Here is a 19923-nt window from a genome sequence, read left to right on the forward strand (position 1 = left end):
TGGCTGCACCAGTTCTGATCCACCAACACCCAAGAGCAGACAGACAAGGCAAGGTATCTCAAAGCTGCTTTATTATAAAAGTTGGAGTTACAAATATTGGGGGTCGTGTAACAAAATGAGGAAGGGATCACCCCACTTGGGGAGCAGGGGATCCCCACAATCCAGCATTAGTGAGTACATGCCAGTCAGAGTCTCTAATGGGGGAGTCCCCTGATTTTCTTGCGGGGCTCCCCTCAGAGCAGTTTGACCTCAAAGCAGATGCAATTGATGCTCTGACAGTCCGGGGGCTGGTAGGCACAGGCACAGTCACAGAGGGGGCAGCAGCGAGGGAAAGGGGGGCAGGTGCTGAGCTCCCAGCCCTGCAGAGAGAGAGAGAGAAAAAAAATGGGGCTGTTAACCTGCAGGACTACTCGCTCCTTGATATTAAACAGTGACTATTATGTGGCAGGTAGTCCTGATGTTAAGCAGTGGCTGGTAGCCCACAGGACTACCCGCCACAAGACATTTAAAGGCCGTATTAATCCGCAGGACGACGCTCCCAGGTTATTTACTAGGGGGTTGTAAACCCTGACTACCCACCACAAGAACATTTATATACAGGACTGCCTGCCCCAGGATATGTAATGGGGCCAGTACCCCAAAGGGTTTGGGGGTCACTCACCTGGCGTCGGGGACAACAGGTGTCCAGGCAACGGATGAGGGAGAGAGGGGCACAGTCGCACGCCTCGGCGCAGGCCAGGCAGCAGTGGCAGGGCCCCCCCAGCATCCCCTTCTCACACCAGCAACAGTCAGGGCAGAGTCCATGGGCCTGGGGAGTGGAGGGAGGGTGAGAGATGGAAGGGCCAACTCACCCCTCCCCTCAGCTGACCTGCCCAGCCCTGCTCTGACCCCCTAGGCCTGCCCCACCTGTGACACCCCTGAATATCCCCCCCATATCCACCCTGCCTCCCCCTCCACCATATCCTTCCCCACTGCCCCCCAGTATAGACCCCTGTCCCCCTATCTGTGCCCCCTTACCAGCAGGCAGTGGCGCAGCACGAGGATGAGGAGGAGGAGGAGCAGGTAGGCGGCCACAGTGATGAAGACAATGGCTGGGAGGGGCAGAAGGAGGGAGCTGGGGGGGCCCGGCGTGGGGGTCTACAACAGGGAGAGACAGGAGAGGGGGAGCAGGTCAGAGAGCCTGGGGGGAGACACAAGGAGGGGGAGGCAGCGGAGGAGGGGAGACTTACAGCCATTCCTGGATTGGGGGGGATCCTCAGAGGGGTTGGGGTCTCTGCTCGCCCCTAGGGTGCCACATCTGAGAAAGACAGACAGATCAGAGCCAACCCAGCAAGGACTGGTCCCCGTAAGCTGCCCCACTGAACCTCACCCCTATCCCCAAACCTACTGCCCCCACCAATCCACCCCAGCCTCAAACCTACCCACCCTAGGCAGGGAGCAGGTCCCAGAGGAGCAGGTTGCTGCCCCCAGCTACATGGTTCACTCTGAAACCTACTGATCACGGTCCAACCCAGAGCCGTCCCTCGGGGGCGGGGCTTCAGCACCTGAGAGCGAGGCAAACGCTTATACCACATGACAGTGCATAGTCATCTGCTTAATTGATATTAATGATCCTCAGGCCCAGCCCATGATTGGTAGAGACCAGCTCCTCATGAATATTCATTGAAGTGGGGCCCCACCCCCTTCGTTAATAACTAACATGCATATTAATTAGGCTGAGTTTGTCCCACCCCCAATTGACATTCAAATATGCAAATTATTCAAAAGACCTGTCCCTTATTATTGAAATATGCATATTGATTAGGTCACGATCGCCCTCGTTGCTGTTCACATCTCATGAATATTGATTAGCACCAAACCAGTTCATGAATATTCATGAGTCCGCAGAACACGCCGCTCGCCCGCTCGCCGCCGCTGCCCCGACGTCCCGCGATACCCCGCCCTGCTCGCGCGCGTCCCTCTGTTGCCATAAGCGACGGCGCAGGAGCCCTGGCCCCGCCCTGCCGGCGCTACGGGGCCACACGAGGGACTAAAGGACTCTGACGCACGGGCTTCCGGAAGTGACGACGTGAGAAGTCGCCATTGCAACTTTGCACCGGAAGTTAGTCCTGTACATGGGACAGAAACGCACTGCAGGGGCGGGGGAGCTGCAGTGTTACCGGAAATGACCGCCAGAAGCGAGCACGTGGCAAGGCCCCAGTCCATTGGAAGTGGCCGCAGAGGCCCACTAGCTCCTTGGGCCTAGGCACGACATCTCACTGGCTGGCTGCTGGTAACCATAGAGACCACAGAGGCGTGGCCGATAACATACAGCCAGTCAGCAAAGAGTGCAGCCTGAGCCCGCTGACATCTCCTTTGCTCTGATTGGCCAGTGGCTGCCAGCCCGAGGCGCGAGGATACAAGATGTAATCCAGCCCAGCCAATCAGAACACAGGGATTGCGCATATTGGACAGAGATGAATCCTTTGATCTCCTCAGCCAATCCGAAAGCAGAGAGAGCCCGGGGGGGCGGGGGGTATGCTCTCTGGAACGATGGGTCAAGAACTTGTAGCCAATCAGCACTCAGGAGCATGGGTCTGGCCCAAAACATGCAGAGCTGTGATTGGCCCCCAGCCAATCAGAACACAGGGATATGGAGTACAACGGTAAATAAAACATGGACTGCTCTCGGATTGGTCAATAGGGCCAACCAATCACAGTGCAGAATTTTCTGTCTAATTAGAAAGCTCTCTCTCCCACTGGCCAGGGCTGTCCAGCCTTCCTGAACACATGGCCCCGCCCTCATTGGCCAGGCCCCGCCCCAGCACGTGGCCCCTCCCCCAAGGCCAGGCCCCGCCCCAGTCCATGGCCCGCCGTAAATTATATCGATATTTCAGCGATTTCTCATCTTGCGTCTAGTGCCCGTCGCCCACAGCCAACCAGAATCTCCCTTTCACCCCGTCTTCCTTCTGCCCTGCCCAGCAACACGGCCGTTCCGCGGATCGCAATTGGCTCGCCGACGCAGCCAATCAGAAGGTCCGGCGCGAACGCGGGCTCACTGGAATGCTCAGAATAGAACGACCGTTAACTGCTCTGCACCCTCGCGCCGGGCCCTTGGCAGCCAGCGCCAACAGCACATGCGCACTGGAGCTCTGGGCGCGCGCGCCATTGCCCGCCCGGCGGAGGAGCGCATGCGCACTGCAGGCGGCGGCGCGGGGCAGGCGTCCCCTCAGACGGGAGAGGGGGTGCGTCACCCGGAGCGGCGTCATTGATTATTCATTAGGGGCGGGCTAATGACATGCACAATTATTCAGCCTAAAGACTCTTAATGGCTGGAAGTGGGCGGGACCGCCTAGGTGTAATTAGTATGCAAGAAGTAATAATATGCAAATTAGTTCATTAGTCGCTTCGGCGTGTATGCAAATATGCTAATTAGCTACTCTCCCAAGACTACTATGGAGGCGCATGGAAATTAGGCAGGGGCAGGAGAGCGAGGTAATGAGATGCAGATTTCTTCACCAATTGCCTGCGACGTGTGTCGTGTATGCAAATAGCTGCACGTGGGGCAAAGTCAGCAGCCAATGAAGGGGCTGAGTGTTTAACAGTATGCAAATGTATGCAAATAGGATGGAGAGTAGGGTGTAGAGGAGGGGCAGGGGTAGATCTGGGGGGTGGGGCAGGGCAGGGAGAGTTGTGGGGGGAGGAGGAGCATGGGAGGGGTAGCTGTGGGGGGAGGGACGGGATTGTTCGGGGGGCAGGGACAGTTGTGGGGGGAGGAGGAGCATGGGAGGGGTAGCTGTGCGGGGGAGGGACGGGATTGTTCGGGGGGCAGGGACAGTTGTGGGGGGAGGAGGAGCATGGGAGGGGTAGCTGTGGGGGGGAGGGACGGGATAGTTCGGGGGGCAGGGACAGTTGTGGGGGGAGGAGGAGCATGGGAGGGGTAGCTGTGCGGGGGAGGGACGGGATTGTTCGGGGGGCAGGGACAGTTGTGGGGGGAGGAGGAGCATGGGAGGGGTAGCTGTGCGGGGGAGGGACAGGGGATTGTTTTGGGGGGGCAGGGAGAGTTGTGGGGGGAGGAGGAGCATGGGAGGGGTAGCTGTGCGGGGGAGGGACGGGATTGTTCAGGGGGGCAGGGAGAGTTGTGGGGGGAGGAGGAGCATGGGAGGGGTAGCTGTGCGGGGGAGGGACGGGATTGTTCAGGGGGGCAGGGAGAGTTGTGGGGGGAGGAGGAGCATGGGAGGGGTAGCTGTGCGGGGGAGGGACAGGGGATTGTTTTGGGGGGGCAGGGAGAGTTGTGGGGGGAGGAGGAGCATGGGAGGGGTAGCTGTGCGGGGGAGGGACAGGGGATTGTTTTGGGGGGGCAGGGACAGTTGTGGGGGGAGGAGGAGCATGGGAGGGGTAGCTGTGCGGGGGAGGGACAGGGGATTGTTTGGGGGGGCAGGGACAGTTTTGGGGGGAGGAGGAGCATGGGAGGGGTAGCTGTGCGGGGGAGGGACAGGGAATTGTTTCGGGGGCAGGGAGAGTTGTGGGGGGAGGAGGAGCATGGGAGGGGTAGCTGTGGGGGGGAGGGACGGGATTGTTCGGGGGGCAGGGACAGTTGTGGGGGGAGGAGGAGCATGGGAGGAGTAGCTGTGCGGGGGAGGGACGGGATTGTTCGGGGGGCAGGGACAGTTGTGGGGGGAGGAGGAGCATGGGAGGGGTAGCTGTGCGGGGGAGGGACTGGGGATTGTTCAGGGGGGCAGGGAGAGTTGTGGGGGAGGAGGAGCATGGGAGGGGTAGCTGTGGGGGGGAGGGACGGGATTGTTCAGGGGGGCAGGGACAGTTGTGGGGGGAGGAGGAGCATGGGAGGGGTAGCTGTGGGGGGGAGGGACGGGATTGTTCAGGGGGGCAGGGACAGTTGTGGGGGGAGGAGGAGCATGGGAGGGGTAGCTGTGCGGGGGAGGGACGGGATTGTTTTGGGGGGGCAGGGACAGTTGTGGGGGGAGGAGGAGCATGGGAGGGGTAGCTGTGGGGGGGAGGGACAGGGGATTGTTTCGGGGGCAGGGAGAGTTGTGGGGGGAGGAGGAGCATGGGAGGGGTAGCTGTGGGGGGGAGGGACAGGGGATTGTTTGGGGGGGCAGGGACAGTTGTGGGGGGAGGAGGAGCATGGGAGGGGTAGCTGTGGGGGGGAGGGACGGGATTGTTCGGGGGGCAGGGACAGTTGTGGGGGGAGGAGGAGCATGGGAGGGGTAGCTGTGCGGGGGAGGGACGGGATTGTTCGGGGGGCAGGGACAGTTGTGGGGGGAGGAGGAGCATGGGAGGGGTAGCTGTGCGGGGGAGGGACGGGATAGTTCGGGGGGGCAGGGACAGTTGTGGGGGGAGGAGGAGCATGGGAGGGGTAGCTGTGCGGGGGAGGGACGGGATTGTTCAGGGGGGCAGGGAGAGTTGTGGGGGGAGGAGGAGCATGGGAGGGGTAGCTGTGGGGGGGAGGGACAGGGGATTGTTTCGGGGGCAGGGAGAGTTGTGGGGGGAGGAGGAGCATGGGAGGGGTAGCTGTGCGGGGGAGGGACAGGGGATTGTTTTGGGGGGGACAGGGAGAGTTGTGGGGGGAGGAGGAGCATGGGAGGGGTAGCTGTGGGGGGGAGGGACGGGATTGTTCGGGGGGCAGGGAGAGTTGTGGGGGGAGGAGGAGCATGGGAGGGGTAGCTGTGCGGGGGAGGGACAGGGGATTGTTTTGGGGGGGCAGGGACAGTTGTGGGGGGAGGAGGAGCATGGGAGGGGTAGCTGTGGGGGGGAGGGACGGGATAGTTCGGGGGGCAGGGACAGTTGTGGGGGGAGGAGGAGCATGGGAGGGGTAGCTGTGCGGGGGAGGGACGGGATTGTTCAGGGGGGCAGGGAGAGTTGTGGGGGGAGGAGGAGCATGGGAGGGGTAGCTGTGCGGGGGAGGGACAGGGGATTGTTTTGGGGGGGCAGGGACAGTTGTGGGGGGAGGAGGAGCATGGGAGGGGTAGCTGTGGGGGGGAGGGACAGGGGATTGTTTTGGGGGGGCAGGGACAGTTGTGGGGGGAGGAGGAGCATGGGAGGGGTAGCTGTGGGGGGGAGGGACGGGATTGTTCGGGGGGCAGGGACAGTTGTGGGGGGAGGAGGAGCATGGGAGGGGTAGCTGTGGGGGGGAGGGACGGGATAGTTCGGGGGGCAGGGACAGTTGTGGGGGGAGGAGGAGCATGGGAGGGGTAGCTGTGCGGGGGAGGGACGGGATTGTTCAGGGGGGCAGGGAGAGTTGTGGGGGGAGGAGGAGCATGGGAGGGGTAGCTGTGCGGGGGAGGGACAGGGGATTGTTTTGGGGGGGCAGGGACAGTTGTGGGGGGAGGAGGAGCATGGGAGGGGTAGCTGGGGGGGAAGGGATGGGATTGTTCGGGGGGCAGGGACAGTTGTGGGGGGAGGAGGAGCATGGGAGGGGTAGCTGTGGGGGGGAGGGACGGGATTGTTCGGGGGGCAGGGACAGTTGTGGGGGAGGAGGAGCATGGGAGGGGTAGCTGTGGGGGGGAGGGACGGGATAGTTCGGGGGGCAGGGACAGTTGTGGGGGGAGGAGGAGCATGGGAGGGGTAGCTGTGCGGGGGAGGGACGGGATTGTTCAGGGGGGCAGGGAGAGTTGTGGGGGGAGGAGGAGCATGGGAGGGGTAGCTGTGCGGGGGAGGGACAGGGGATTGTTTTGGGGGGGCAGGGACAGTTGTGGGGGGAGGAGGAGCATGGGAGGGGTAGCTGTGGGGGGGAGGGACAGGGGATTGTTTTGGGGGGGCAGGGACAGTTGTGGGGGGAGGAGGAGCATGGGAGGGGTAGCTGTGCGGGGGAGGGACGGGATTGTTCGGGGGGCAGGGACAGTTGTGGGGGGAGGAGGAGCATGGGAGGGGTAGCTGTGGGGGGGAGGGACGGGATAGTTCGGGGGGCAGGGACAGTTGTGGGGGGAGGAGGAGCATGGGAGGGGTAGCTGTGCGGGGGAGGGACGGGATTGTTCAGGGGGGCAGGGAGAGTTGTGGGGGGAGGAGGAGCATGGGAGGGGTAGCTGTGCGGGGGAGGGACAGGGGATTGTTTTGGGGGGGCAGGGAGAGTTGTGGGGGGAGGAGGAGCATGGGAGGGGTAGCTGTGCGGGGGAGGGACAGGGGATTGTTTTGGGGGGGCAGGGACAGTTGTGGGGGAGGAGGAGCATGGGAGGGGTAGCTGTGCGGGGGAGGGACTGGGGATTGTTCAGGGGGGCAGGGACAGTTGTGGGGGGAGGAGGAGCATGGGAGGGGTAGCTGTGGGGGGGAGGGATGGGATTGTTTGGGGGGGCAGGGACAGTTGTGGGGGGAGGAGGAGCATGGGAGGGGTAGCTGTGGGGGGAGGGACGGGATTGTTCGGGGGGCAGGGACAGTTGTGGGGGGAGGAGGAGCATGGGAGGGGTAGCTGTGCGGGGGAGGGACGGGATAGTTCGGGGGGCAGGGACAGTTGTGGGGGGAGGAGGAGCATGGGAGGGGTAGCTGTGCGGGGGAGGGACAGGGGATTGTTTTGGGGGGGCAGGGACAGTTGTGGGGGGAGGAGGAGCATGGGAGGGGTAGCTGTGGGGGGGAGGGACGGGATTGTTCGGGGGGCAGGGACAGTTGTGGGGGGAGGAGGAGCATGGGAGGGGTAGCTGTGCGGGGGAGGGACGAGATAGTTCGGGGGGCAGGGACAGTTGTGGGGGGAGGAGGAGCATGGGAGGGGTAGCTGTGCGGGGGAGGGACGGGATAGTTCGGGGGGCAGGGACAGTTGTGGGGGAGGAGGAGCATGGGAGGGGTAGCTGTGCGGGGGAGGGACTGGGGATTGTTCAGGGGGGCAGGGACAGTTGTGGGGGGAGGAGGAGCATGGGAGGGGTAGCTGTGGGGGGGAGGGACGGGATTGTTTGGGGGGGCAGGGAGAGTTGTGGGGGGAGGAGGAGCATGGGAGGGGTAGCTGTGGGGGGGAGGGATGGGATTGTTTGGGGGGGCAGGGACAGTTGTGGGGGGAGGAGGAGCATGGGAGGGGTAGCTGTGGGGGGGAGGGACGGGATTGTTCGGGGGGCAGGGACAGTTGTGGGGGGAGGAGGAGCATGGGAGGGGTAGCTGTGCGGGGGAGGGACGGGATAGTTCGGGGGGCAGGGACAGTTGTGGGGGGAGGAGGAGCATGGGAGGGGTAGCTGTGCGGGGGAGGGACAGGGGATTGTTTTGGGGGGGCAGGGACAGTTGTGGGGGGAGGAGGAGCATGGGAGGGGTAGCTGTGGGGGGGAGGGACGGGATTGTTCGGGGGGCAGGGACAGTTGTGGGGGGAGGAGGAGCATGGGAGGGGTAGCTGTGCGGGGGAGGGACGAGATAGTTCGGGGGGCAGGGACAGTTGTGGGGGGAGGAGGAGCATGGGAGGGGTAGCTGTGCTGGGGAGGGACGGGATAGTTCGGGGGGCAGGGACAGTTGTTGGGGGAGGAGGAGCATGGGAGGGGTAGCTGTGCGGGGGAGGGACGGGATTGTTCGGGGGGCAGGGACAGTTGTGGGGGAGGAGGAGCATGGGAGGGATAGCTGTGGGGGGGAGGGATGGGATTGTTCGGGGGGCAGGGACAGTTGTGGGGGGAGGAGGAACATGGGAGGGGTAGCTGTGCGGGGGAGGGACGGGATTGTTCGGGGGGCAGGGACAGTTGTGGGGGAGGAGGAGCATGGGAGGGATAGCTGTGGGGGGGAGGGACGGGATTGTTCGGGGGGCAGGGACAGTTGTGGGGGAGGAGGAGCATGGGAAGGGTAGCTGTGGGGGGAGGGACGGGATTGTTCGGGGGGCAGGGACAGTTGTGGGGGAGGAGGAACATGGGAGGGGTAGCTGTGTGGGGGAGGCATTCACCGGGACCAGATGGCATTCACCCAAGAGTTCTGAAAGAACTCAAATGTGAAGTTGCGGAACTGTTAACTAAGGTTTGTAACCTGTCCTTTAAATCGGCTTCTGTACCCAAGTTAGCTAATGTAACGTCAATATTTCAAAAGGGCTCTAGAGGTGATCCCGGCAATTACAGACCAGTAAGTCTAACGTCTGTACCGGGCAAATTAGTCGAAACAATTGTTAAGAATAAAATTGTCTGACACATAAAAAAACATAAACTGTTGAGCAATAGTCAACATGGTTTCTGTAAAGGGAAATCGTGTCTTACTAATCTATTAGAGTTCTTTGAAGGGGTCAACAAACATGTGGACAAGGGGGATTCAGTGGCCATAGTGTACTTAGATTTCCAGAAAGCCTTTGACAAGGTCCCTCACCAAAGGCTCTTACGTAAATTAAGCTGTCATGGGATAAAAGGGAAGGTCCTTTCATGGATTGAGAACTGGTTAAAAGGCCGGGAACAAAGGGTAGGAATTAATGGTAAATTCTCAGAATGGAGAGGGGTAACTAGTGGTGTACCCCAAGGGTCAGTCCTCGGACCGATCCTATTCAACTTATTCATAAATGATCTGGAGAAAGGGGTAAACAGTGAGGTGGCAAAGTTTGCAGATGATACTAAACTGCTAAAGATAGTCAAGTCCAAAGCAGACTGTGAATAAGTTCAAAAAGATCTCACAAAACTAAGTGATTGGGCAACAAAATGGCAAATGAAATTTAATGTGGATAAATGTAAAGTAATGCACATAGGAAAAAATAACCCCAACTATACATACAATATGATGGGGGCTAATTTAGCTACAACAAGTCAGGAAAAAGATCTTGGAGTCATCGTGGATAGTTCTCTGAAAATGTCCACGCAGTGTGCCGAGGCGGTCTAAAAAGCAAACAGGATGTTAGGAATCATTAAAAAGGGGATAGAGAATAAGACGGAGAATATATTATTGCCCTTATATAAATCGATGGTACGACCTCATCTCGAATACTGCGTACAGATGTGGTCTCCTCATCTCAAAAAAGATATACTGGCACTAGAAAAGGTTCAGAGAAGGGCAACTAAAATTATTAAGGGTTTGGAACGGGTCCCATATGAGGAGAGATTAAAGAGGCTAGGACTCTTCAGCTTGGAAAAGAGGAGACTAAGGGGGGATATAATAGAGGTCTATAAAATCATGAGTGATGTGGAGAAAGTGGATAAGGAAAAGTTATTTACTTATTCTCATAATACAAGAACTAGGGGTCATCAAATGAAATTAATAGGCAGCAGGTTTAAAACAAATAAAAGGAAGTTCTTCTTCACGCAGCACACAGTCAACTTGTGGAACTCCTTGCCTGAGGAGATTGTGAAGGCTAGGACTATAACAGTGTTTAAAAGAGAACTGGATAAATTCATGGTGGTTAAGTCCATTAATGGCTATTAGCCAGGACGGGTAAGGAATGGTGTCCCTAGCCTCTGTCTGTCAGAGGGTGGAGATGGATGGCAGGAGAGAGATCACTTGATCATTGCTGTTAGGTTCACTCCCTCTGGGGCACCTGGCATTGGCCACTGTCGGTAGACAGGATACTAGGCTAGATGGACCTTTGGTCTGACCTGGTACGGCCTTTCTTATGTTCTTATGTTCTTATGACGGGATTTTTGGGGGGACAGGGACAGTTGTGGGGGGAGGAGGAGCATGGGAGGGGTAGCTGCGGGGGAAGGGATGGGATTGTTTCGGGGGCAGGGACAGTTGTGGGGGAGGAGGAACATGGGAGGGGTAGCTGTGGGGGGGAGGGACGGGATTGTTTGGGGGGGACAGGGACAGTTGTGGGGGAGGAGGAACATGGAGGGGTAGCTGTGGGGGGAAGGGATGGGATTGGGGGGGACAGGGACAGTTGTGGGGGGAGGAGGAGCATGGCAGGGGTAGCTGGGGGGGAAGGGATGGGATTGTTCGGGGGGCAGGGACAGTTGTGGGGGGAGGAGGAGCATGGGAGGTGTAGCTGTGGGGGGGAGGGACGGGATTGTTTGGGGGGGACAGGGACAGTTGTGGGGGAGGAGGAGCATGGGAGGGGTAGCTGTGGGGGGGGAGGGACGGGATTGTTTGGGGGGGACAGGGACAGTTGTGGGGGAGGAGGAGCATGGGAGGAGTAGCTGTGCGGGGGAGGGACAGGGGATTGTTCGGGGGGCAGGGAGAGTTGTGGGGGGAGGAGGAGCATGGGAGGGGTAGCTGTGGGGGGAGGGACAGGGGATTGTTCGGGGGACAGGGACAGTTGTGTGGGGAGGAGGAGCATGGGAGGAGGGGTAGCTGTGGGCGGGAGGGACGGGATTGTTTGGGGGCAGGGACAGTTGTGGGGGGATGAGGAGGGGTAGCTGTGAGGTGAATGGCAGACGTCCCAGGGGGGTGAGAAGGGGGGCTGGGAAGGGGGACTCCCCCAGGTGGGGTACTAGAGCGTCACCAGCACCCTCTTTCTCACTGCTTTCAAATTCCTTCTCCTCCCAGATGGCCCTGATCTTCCTCTTCGGCTGCTGCGTCTTCCCCCTCTTCTTCTTCGCCCTCCACTGGGCACTGCACCGCACCCGGGCCCTGGGTATGGACCAGCTGCGTGCCATCTACGTCGCTGCCAAGTAAAGCTGCCCGGACTCCTGGGTTCTCTCCGCGGGGCTGGGAGGAGAGGGGGGTCTGGTGGTTAGAGCAGGATGGGGCCTGGGAGCCAGGACTCCTGGGTTCTCTCCCTGGCTCATGCAGGAGAGGGGGGTCTCCCTCAGCCACAAGATGGGGCTGGTGGTTCAGAAGTCTCCGCTATACCCCAGAGGTGACTCCAGGGTCACTGGCTCAGCAGGTACCACCTGGAGCCTCCAGCTTAGCACACGGGGAGGGGGGACCCTCTGCCATCTGGGGGGATTAGCCCTGAGCTGATTGCCCTGGTGCCCCAGGGAGAGGAAGGGGTTAAATACTAAACCCCTTCAAGCTGGGCCTTGACCTTGATCCCCACCTGCCTCTGCCTGTGCCAGCAGGATTATGGGATTAGACCAAAGTGTGTGTGTGTGTGTGTGCGCGCGCGCGCGCGTTCCCCTTCTCTGGCCCCCGACACCCCTGCCCCAGCCTGGCTATGACCGGGGGCCTGAGACCCCCCACACCCCCATTTTAATCCTGGTTTCCATTCAGTCCATTGCAAGGCACATTAAACCAGCCTGGTTGCAGCTGGACCAAGATAGTACTTAGTGAAAGGACCAGTTCCTAGCTGGTGTAAATCAGTGTCACGCCATGGGCCTTTACACCAGGATTCTGGAAAATCTAGAACACGAGCCCCTGTCCTATCCCTGCCCTCAGCTCCCCCACCCCACATCTCAGCCAGTGCCCCCCAGTCCTGACCCACAGCCCCCTGCTGTCCAAGCCCTGGGCTCCCTCCCCCCCCAGCTCTGCTGATGCCCCTCACATCTGCTGCCTGCTGGCTGCACTCCCACTCCCTTTCCAGTCTCCATTTTCCATTCGCATCCATCCTTTGCACCCCTTTTCCCATTCCCAATGCCCATCTGACCGACCACTGTGACCCCCTTCCTCCTGCCCTCCATCCCACCTCCAGCACAGGACTCTCCGCTGCTGTCCCTTTAAGTCCCTCCACCCAGCGCCTGACAGCTGCTCCCCCCTCCCCTTCCATCCCCTTCTCTCCCTCCCCTCTCCCCCCCCTTTCTCTCTGTCACAGCCGGCCTCAGAGCCACTGCCTGGATCCAAGCAGCCGCTGCCTGCCCCCCATCACCCCCACTACCATGTGCAGCCCCCAGGCCTGTCCTCCATCCAGCTTCAGCAAGGTCGGATCCCCAGCCCCACTGATCCCCCCAATCCCAAGCCCCCACCCTGGTCTGTGTGAGTCCCCCCCTTCCGCACCCCACCAGAGATGTTTCACGCCTTGGTGGCTGGGAGCATCGTCTTCCCAGGGCTCTTCCTGCTGGCCAAGAATAGCCTCAAGCGGCTGCCCTGGCTGCAGTGGGATGAGGCCGACGCTGTCATCATCTCAGCCAGGTACCCCAGGGTGCAGTGAAGGAGTCAGGGAACGGAGGAGGGATGCAGGATGGAGGGAAGCAGTCAGGGAATGGAGGAGGGATGCAGGATGGAGGGAAGCAGTCAGGGACCGGAGGAGGGATGCAGGATGGAGGGAAGCAGTCAGGGACCGGAGGAGGGATGCAGGGATGGAGGAATGAGACAGGGACTGGAGGAGCAATGCAGGATGGAGGAATGAGACAGGGACTGGAGGAGCGATGCAGGGTGGAGGGAAGCAGTCAGGGAACGGAGGAGCAATGCAGGATGGAGGAATGAGACAGGGACCAGAGGAGGGATGCAGGATGAGGGAAGCAGTCACGGATTGGAGGAGGGATGCAGGGAAGGAGTCAGGGATGGAGGAAGGAGACAGGGATAGAAGAATGATAAAGGGAAAGAGACACTAGCATAGAAGGGATGGAGGAAAGGAAGCAGTGGAGGGAAGGAGGCAGTGCAGCAGAGGGATAGAAGCAGTGGAGGGATAGAGGGAAGGAGGCAGTGGCGGGAAGGAGGCAGTGGCAGTGGAGGGATGGGGGAAGGACGCAGTGGCAGCAGAGGGGTACAGGAATGGAAGCAGTGGAGGGATGGAGGTAAGGAGACAATGGCAGCGGAGGGATGGAGGCAGCGGAGGGATGGAGGCAGCGGAGGGATGGAAGGAAGGAGGCAGTGGCAGCGGAGGCAAGGAGGCAGTGGCAGCGGAGGGATGGGGGAAGGAGGCAGTGGCAGCAGAGGGATGGAGGCAGTGGCAGCGGAGGGATGGAAGCAGCGGAGGGAAGGAGGCAGTGTCAGCAGAGGGATGGAGGCAGTGGCAGCGGAGGGATGGGGGAAGGAGGCAGTGGCAGCGGAGGGATGGAGGCAGTGCAGCGGAGGGATGGGGGAAGGAGGCAGTGGCAGCAGAGGGATGGAGGCAGTGGCAGCGGAGGGATGGAAGCAGCGGAGGGATGGAGGCAGCGGAGGGATGGGGAAGGAGGCAGTGGCAGCGGAGGGATGGAGGCAGTGGCAGCGGAGGGATGGGGGAAGGAGGCAGTGGCAGCGGAGGGATGGAGGCAGTGGCAGCGGAGGGATGGGGGAAGGAGGCAGTGGCAGCGGAGGGATGGGGAAGGAGGCAGTGGCAGCAGAGGGATGGAGGCAGTGGCAGCGGAGGGATGGGGGAAGGAGGCAGTGGCAGCGGGAGGGATGGAAGCAGCGGAGGGAAGGAGGCAGTGGCAGCGGAGGGATGGAGGGAAGGAGGCAGTGGCAGCAGAGGGATGGAGGGATGGAAGCAGTGGAGGGAAGGAGGCAGTGGCAGCGGAGGGATGGAGGGAAGGAGGCAGTGGGAGCAGAGGGATGGAGGGATGGAAGCAGCGGAGGGAAGGTGGCAGTGTCAGTGGAGGGATGGGGGAAGGAGGCAGTGGCAGCGGAGGGATGGAGGCAGCGGAGGGAAGGAGGCAGTGGCAGCGGAGGGAAGGAGGCAGTGGCAGCGGAGGGATGGAGGCAGCGGAGGGAAGGAGGCAGCGGAGGGATGGAGGCAGTGGCAGCGGAGGGATGGAAGCAGCGGAGGGAGGAGGCAGCAGAGGGAAGGAGGCAGTGGCAGCGGAGGGATGGAAGCAGCGGAGGGAAGGAGGCAGCGGAGGGATGGAGGCAGTGGCAGCGGAGGGAAGGAGGCAGTGGCAGCGGAGGGATGGAAGCAGCGGAGGGAAGGAGGCAGCGGAGGGATGGAGGGAAGGAGGCAGTGGCAGCGGAGGGAAGGAGGCAGCGGAGGGAAGGAGGCAGTGGCAGCGGAGGGATGGAGGCAGCGGAGGGAAGGAGGCAGTGGCAGCAGAGGGATGGAGGGAAGGAGGCAGTGGCAGCGGAGGGATGGAGGGATGGAAGCAGCGGAGGGAAGGAGGCAGCGGAGGGAAGGAGGCAGTGGCAGCAGAGGGATGGAGGGAAGGAGGCAGTGGCAGCGGAGGGATGGAGGGATGGAGGCAGTGGCAGTGGAGGGATGGAGGGAAGGAGGGCAGTGGCAGCGGAGGGATGGAGGCAGCGGAGGGAAGGAGGCAGTGGCAGCGGAGGGATGGAGGGATGGAAGCAGTGGAGGGATGGAGGCAGCGGAGGGAAGGAGGCAGTGGCAGCAGAGGGATGGAGGGAAGGAGGCAGTGGCAGCAGAGGGATGGAGGGAAGGAGGCAGTGGCAGCGGAGGGATGGAGGGATGGAGGCAGTGGCAGTGGAGGGATGGAGGCAGCGGAGGGATGGAGGCAGTGGCAGCGGAGGGATGGAGGCAGTGGCAATGGAGGGATGGAGGCAGCGGAGGGATGGAGGCAGTGGCAATGGAGGATGGAGGCAGCGGAGGGAAGGAGGCAGTGGCAGCGGAGGGATGGAGGCAGCGGAGGGATGGAGGCAGTGGCAATGGAGGGATGGAAGCAGCGGAGGGATGGAGGCAGAGGCAGCGGAGGGATGGAGGGAAGGAGGCAGTGGCAGCGGAGGGATGGAGGGATGGAAGCAGTGGCAATGGAGGGATGGAAGCAGCGGAGGGAAGGAGGCAGTGGCAGCGGAGGGATGGAGGCAGTGGCAATGGAGGGATGGAGGCAGCGGAGGAAGGAGGCAGTGGCAGCGGAGGATGGAGGCAGTGGCAATGGAGGGATGGAGGCAGCGGAGGGAAGGAGGCAGTGGCAGCAGAGGGAAGGAGGCAGCGGAGGGAAGGAGGCAGTGGCAGCGGAGGGAAGGAGGCAGTGGCAATGGAGGGATGGAGGCAGCGGAGGAAGGAGGCAGTGGCAATGGAGGGATGGAGGCAGCGGAGGGAAGGAGGCAGTGGCAGCGGAGGGAAGGAGGCAGTGGCAATGGAGGGAAGGAGGCAGTGGCAGCGGAGGGAAGGAGCAGTGGCAATGGAGGGATGGAGGCAGCGGAGGGAAGGAGGCAGTGGCAGCGGAGGGATGCAGCCATGCACTGGCTCATGAGGCAGAGGCTTGGAGGGCCCGTTTGTCAGGCCGAGGCAGCGGGCGGGGGGCAATGGGGTGTCCGTGCCGGCTGCTTAGCCTGGGTGGGTGGGACGTGCGAGGCCGGGGAGCAGCCTGCCCTGGTGGGCCACGCACAGCCCTGGGGGGGAGGGGGGGCCGCGAGGAGGGCAGCGGGCAGCTAGTGGGGGTGTTGGGGGGTAGTGCTGGGGAGTTGGCTGCTCTGGACAAGGATGGCCAGGGTTAGAGACTGCGGAGGGGTGACCTGGATGCCTTTGGCTTGGATTCCTGTGGGGGAGGGGGCCCCCTGGAGTCTGGGATCCCCGTGGGGGAGGGGCCCCCCAGAGGCTGGGGATCCCCCCACCTCTGCTCACAGCAGCACACCTGAGGGGATTTCAATGCAGTGACTTGGGACACCAGCTGGGCCATGTGCTCCCCCAGCAGCTCTCGCTAGGCCCCTCTGCACCCCACAGATTGCGGAGCAGCACTTATGGGCACAGACCCTGGTGCCTCGGGCTGGCTGCCGGGGGGCTGTGGGTCGGCTCCCGTTAACCTCTCCTCCCTCCCCTGCAGGCTGGTCTCCTCCATCCAAGCCATCATGGCCTCCACAGCCGGATACATCATTTTCAGCTCCTGCCAGCACGTTATCGATGACCAGTGAGTCAGCCCCCGGCCTGGCCCCCGCTCCCTCCCGGCCTGGCCTGCTCTCCCTGTTCCCCCCTGGCCTGGCCCCCGCTTCCCCCCCGCACATGGCCTAGCCCGCTCCCCCCCCCCCCGGCCCGGCCTACTTCCCCGGGCAGCCTGGCAGCAGGGCAGAGCGCTGGCGCTGCCCTTCCCAGGCCAGGTCCTGCCCCCCCAATGCCCAGCACCCCACAGGGCTGAGGAGACGGGCTGAGAGTGACAGGGCCATGCTAGAGGCTGAGAGGGCTGTGGGGGGCGGGGGGCTCTGGCTAGGCCCTGCAGCAGCGTTGGCCTCCAGCCACTAGGAGTGCTGTGGGGAGGGGGCGGGGCACTGGCTCCAGGGGCAGCTCCCGGCCGCTCGGGGCCCGGCCTCGCCCAGCGGGGGGCGCTGTGAGGAGCGAGGCTGCGGTCTCCCCTGTCTATGGTGCTGAAGGGCCTGTGGCTGCTTTGTTCAGCACAGTGGACAGGGCCCTTTCCATGGGCTCCTTTAAGAGATTCCGGGCTAGGACCCACTATGGTGGAGGAGGGCTGGAGCCAGGACTCCTGGGTTCTATTCCTAACTCCTCTATGGAGAGCAGAGTGGGTAGGCTGGACACTGCCCCCTCCTGGCGCTGGGCAGCAGAATGTCCAGGAGGCTCCAGCCCCCTGCGCCATCCCCTCCCTGTGTCGCTGGCCTGTCCGCCTTCCTCCCCAGCGCTGAGCCGGAATTAGCCCCCGCCCGCTCCTGGGAGCACAGATGGGGCCAGCCAGCTAATCCCCTCGGCCTGACCTGGCAGCTGGGACAGCTCGGGCAGCCAGGACTCCTGGGTTCTCCTGGCTCTGGGAGGGGTGTGGGGCTGGTGGTTAGAGCGGGCGGGGGAGGTGAAGCCAGGACTCCTGGGTTCTCCTGGCTCTGGGAGGGGAGGGGGGGCTAGTGGTTAGAGCTGGGATTGGGCTGGAAGCCTGAACTCCTGGTTCTATCCCAGCTCTATGAATGCGGTGCCCCCCCCCAGGCTGTGTTCCTACAAGGACCCCCCGCACCCTGTCACACTCCAGCTGACTGAGAGATGAGGGCTGGTTTCCATGGCAGCTGCCCCCGCCCCCCCCGCCCCATCCCCACACTGCACCTGGAGCCTGCAGAGTCCTGAGCCTCTGACAGGCGCTCATGGGCTTGGGTCGGGGTGAGAGGAAAGCATCATGGGAAATCTTACACACACCTGGTTCTATCCCAGCTCCGCATCATGGGCTGGGGACTAGACCGGCCCCTGCTGGCCGAGCCCTGGGCCCCTGCCCCCCACTCTGCTGGTACCCCTCACTCCCGACCCGCAGCCCCTGCCAGCCCAGCCCTGCCCCCACCCGCTCTGCCGGTGCCCCTCACTCCCGACCCGCAGCCCCTGCCCCCCCCCCCGCTCTGCCGGTGCCCCTCACTCCCGACCCGCAGCCCCTGCCAGCCCAGCCCTGCCCCCCCCCCCCGCTCTGCCGGTGCCCCTCACTCCCGACCCGCAGCCCCTGCCAGCCCAGCCCTGCCCCCCCCGCTCTGCGGTGCCCCTCACTCCTGACCCACAGCCCCAGAATCCTTTGTCCCACTGCAGCATCCTGGGCTGCGGCTCTGGCATGGGGCCTAATCAGCTCACACTGGGCAGAGGCCTCTGTCAGCACAATTTGGCAGCAGGACTGCAGCATGGGGGTGGGGTGCAGGTGGAGGGGCTGGGCGTGGGAGGAGGGACAGGGCATAGGGCTGGGCTAGCACGGGGGTGCGGGTCGGGAGTGGGGGCACCGGCAGAGCTGGGGGTGGCCCAGGGCTGGGCTAGCAGGGGGCTGCGGGGCAGGAGTGAGGGGCACGGGCAGAGATCGGGGGGCCCAGGGCTGGGCTAGCAGGGGCTGCGGGTCGGGAGTGAGGGGCACCGGCAGAGCTGCGGGGGAGCAGGGCTGTGGGTCATGGTTGTGGCTGCCCCGTGGGCTGGAGGGGGGGAGGTGCCGGGCTCTGAGGGGGGAGGCGCTGGGCTCAGGCTCGCGGGGGGGCGGGACACGCTGGGCTCGGGCTCTGGGGGAGGTGCCAGGCTCCAGATGGGGGAGGTGCTGGGCTTGGTGGGGGGGGGCGCCGGGCTCTGCGGGGGGGCGCTGGGCTCAGGCTTGGGGGGTGGCACTGGGCTCAGGCTCGGGGGGGGGTGCCGGGCTCTGGGGGGGTGGCACTGGCTCAGGCTTGCGGGGGGCGCTGGGCTCAGGCTCTGGGAGGGGGGAGATGCCAGGCTCTGAGGGGGGAGGCGCTGGGCTCAGGCTCGGGGGGGGGGGAGATGCCAGGCTCTGAGGGGGGAGGCGCTGGGCTCAGGTTCGGGGGGGGGGAATGCCAGGCACTGAGGGGGAGGCGCTGGGCTCAGGCTCGGGGGGGGGGGAGATGCCAGGCTCTGAGGGGGGTGGCACTGGGCTCAGGCTCGGGGGGGGGCGCTGGGCTCAGGTTCGGGGGGGGGGGAATGCCAGGCTCTGAGGGGGGAGGCGCTGGGCTCAGGCTCGGGGGAGGGGGGGAGATGCCAAGCTCTGAGGGGGGAGGCGCTGGGCTCAGGCTCGGGGGGGGGGGGAGATGCCAGGCTCTGAGGGGGGAGGCGCTGGGCTCAGGCTCGGGGGAGGGGGGGAGATGCCAAGCTCTGAGGGGGGAGGCGCTGGGCTCAGGCTCGGGGGGGGGGGAGATGCCAGGCTCTGAGGGGGAGGCGCTGGCCTCAGGCTCGGGGGGGGGAGGGAGGGGCCAGGCTCTGAGGGGGGAGGCGCTGGGCTCAGGTTCGGGGGGGGGGGGAATGCCAGGCTCTGAGGGGGGAGGCGCTGGGCTCAGGCTCGGGGGGGGGGAGATGCCAGGCTCTGAGGGGGGGAGGCGCTGGGCTCAGGCTCGGGGGGGGGGGAGATGCCAGGCTCTGAGGGGGGAGGCGCTGGGCTCAGGCTCGGGGGGGGGGAGATGCCAGGGCTCTGAGGGGGGAGGCGCTGGGCTCAGGCTCGGGGGGGGAGGGAGGGGCCAGGCTCTGAGGGGGGAGGCGCTTGGGCTCAGGTTCGGGGGGGGGGGGATGCCAGGCTCTGAGGGGGGAGGCGCTGGGCTCAGGCTCGGGGGGGGGGGAGATGCCAGGCTCCAGAGGGGGGAGGGTGCGTCCCCTCTGACCTTGCAGCAGCTGTTGCCCGTCAATACTCCATCGATCCTCCCCGTCCCACCCACGAGGCCACGGTGCCGCCACGCCCCCCTGCCCCGCGCTCGCCAGCCTGAGCCCCACACACAACTCCCCCCCCAGTCCCTGGCACCCCCCAGCACTGCCCCCCTTCCCCAGCAGCCACCCATACCTTCCCTGCCCTGTGTGCCACCCCTGTCCCCTGTCCCCCCAGCACCCCCATACCTTCCCCTGCCCTGTGTGCTACCCCGGCCCCTGGCCCCCCAGCAGCCACCCATACCTTCCCTGCCCTGTGTGCCACCCCTGTCCCCTGTCCCCCCAGCAGC

General features: G+C 63.5%; 2 protein-coding genes across 8 annotated transcripts; one reads left to right on the top strand and one right to left on the bottom strand.

Annotated features, from left to right (window-relative positions):
* Positions 1 to 54: 54 nt before the first annotated feature.
* On the bottom strand, positions 55 to 3059 carry LOC101939814 (uncharacterized). Of its 7 annotated transcripts, none has more exons than XM_065591087.1 (5): positions 3039 to 3059; positions 1230 to 1297; positions 1018 to 1137; positions 662 to 808; positions 55 to 359 (listed from the first exon to the last, which is right to left on the bottom strand). In XM_065591087.1, exons 2-5 carry the CDS (start codon positions 1233 to 1235, stop codon positions 234 to 236), a joined length of 399 nt encoding a protein of 132 aa, XP_065447159.1. In that variant the 5' UTR covers positions 1236 to 1297; positions 3039 to 3059; the 3' UTR covers positions 55 to 233. The 7 variants fall into 7 exon arrangements, with proteins under 7 accessions (XP_065447159.1, XP_023970067.1, XP_023970069.1 ...); XM_024114299.3 differs by having other exon boundaries at positions 2937 to 3059; XM_024114301.3 differs by lacking the exon at positions 3039 to 3059 and adding an exon at positions 2160 to 2351.
* A 187-nt stretch (positions 3060 to 3246) lies between these two features.
* Positions 3247 to 16452, top strand: TLCD3B (TLC domain containing 3B). Its single transcript, XM_024114296.3, has 3 exons — positions 3247 to 3474; positions 11344 to 11468; positions 16365 to 16452. The coding sequence occupies exons 1-3, from the start codon at positions 3445 to 3447 to the stop codon at positions 16450 to 16452; spliced, it is 243 nt and encodes an 80-aa protein (XP_023970064.2). The 5' UTR covers positions 3247 to 3444.
* The last annotated feature ends 3471 nt before the right edge of the window (positions 16453 to 19923 follow it).

The sequence above is a fragment of the Chrysemys picta genome, chromosome 4 (genome assembly GCF_011386835.1).
Source record: "Chrysemys picta bellii isolate R12L10 chromosome 4, ASM1138683v2, whole genome shotgun sequence".
NCBI lineage: Eukaryota > Metazoa > Chordata > Testudines > Emydidae > Chrysemys > Chrysemys picta.

What these genes read in the sequence shown, in the direction of transcription:
- LOC101939814 (XM_065591087.1), bottom strand. An exon ending in TGCTGCGCCACTGCCTGCTG is followed by an intron (nt 809 to 1,017) that starts GTAAGGGGGCAC and finishes TCCACTCCCCAG; the next exon opens with GCCCATGGACTCTGCCCTGA. An exon ending in CCTGTTGTCCCCGACGCCAG is followed by an intron (nt 360 to 661) that starts GTGAGTGACCCC and finishes CTCTCTCTGCAG; the next exon opens with GGCTGGGAGCTCAGCACCTG.
- TLCD3B (XM_024114296.3), top strand. Translation starts at nt 3,445, where the DNA reads ATGGAAATTAGGCAGGGGCAGGAGAGCGAG. An exon ending in GGCAGGGGCAGGAGAGCGAG is followed by an intron (nt 3,475 to 11,343) that starts GTAATGAGATGC and finishes TTCTCCTCCCAG; the next exon opens with ATGGCCCTGATCTTCCTCTT. An exon ending in GCCATCTACGTCGCTGCCAA is followed by an intron (nt 11,469 to 16,364) that starts GTAAAGCTGCCC and finishes CCTCCCCTGCAG; the next exon opens with GCTGGTCTCCTCCATCCAAG.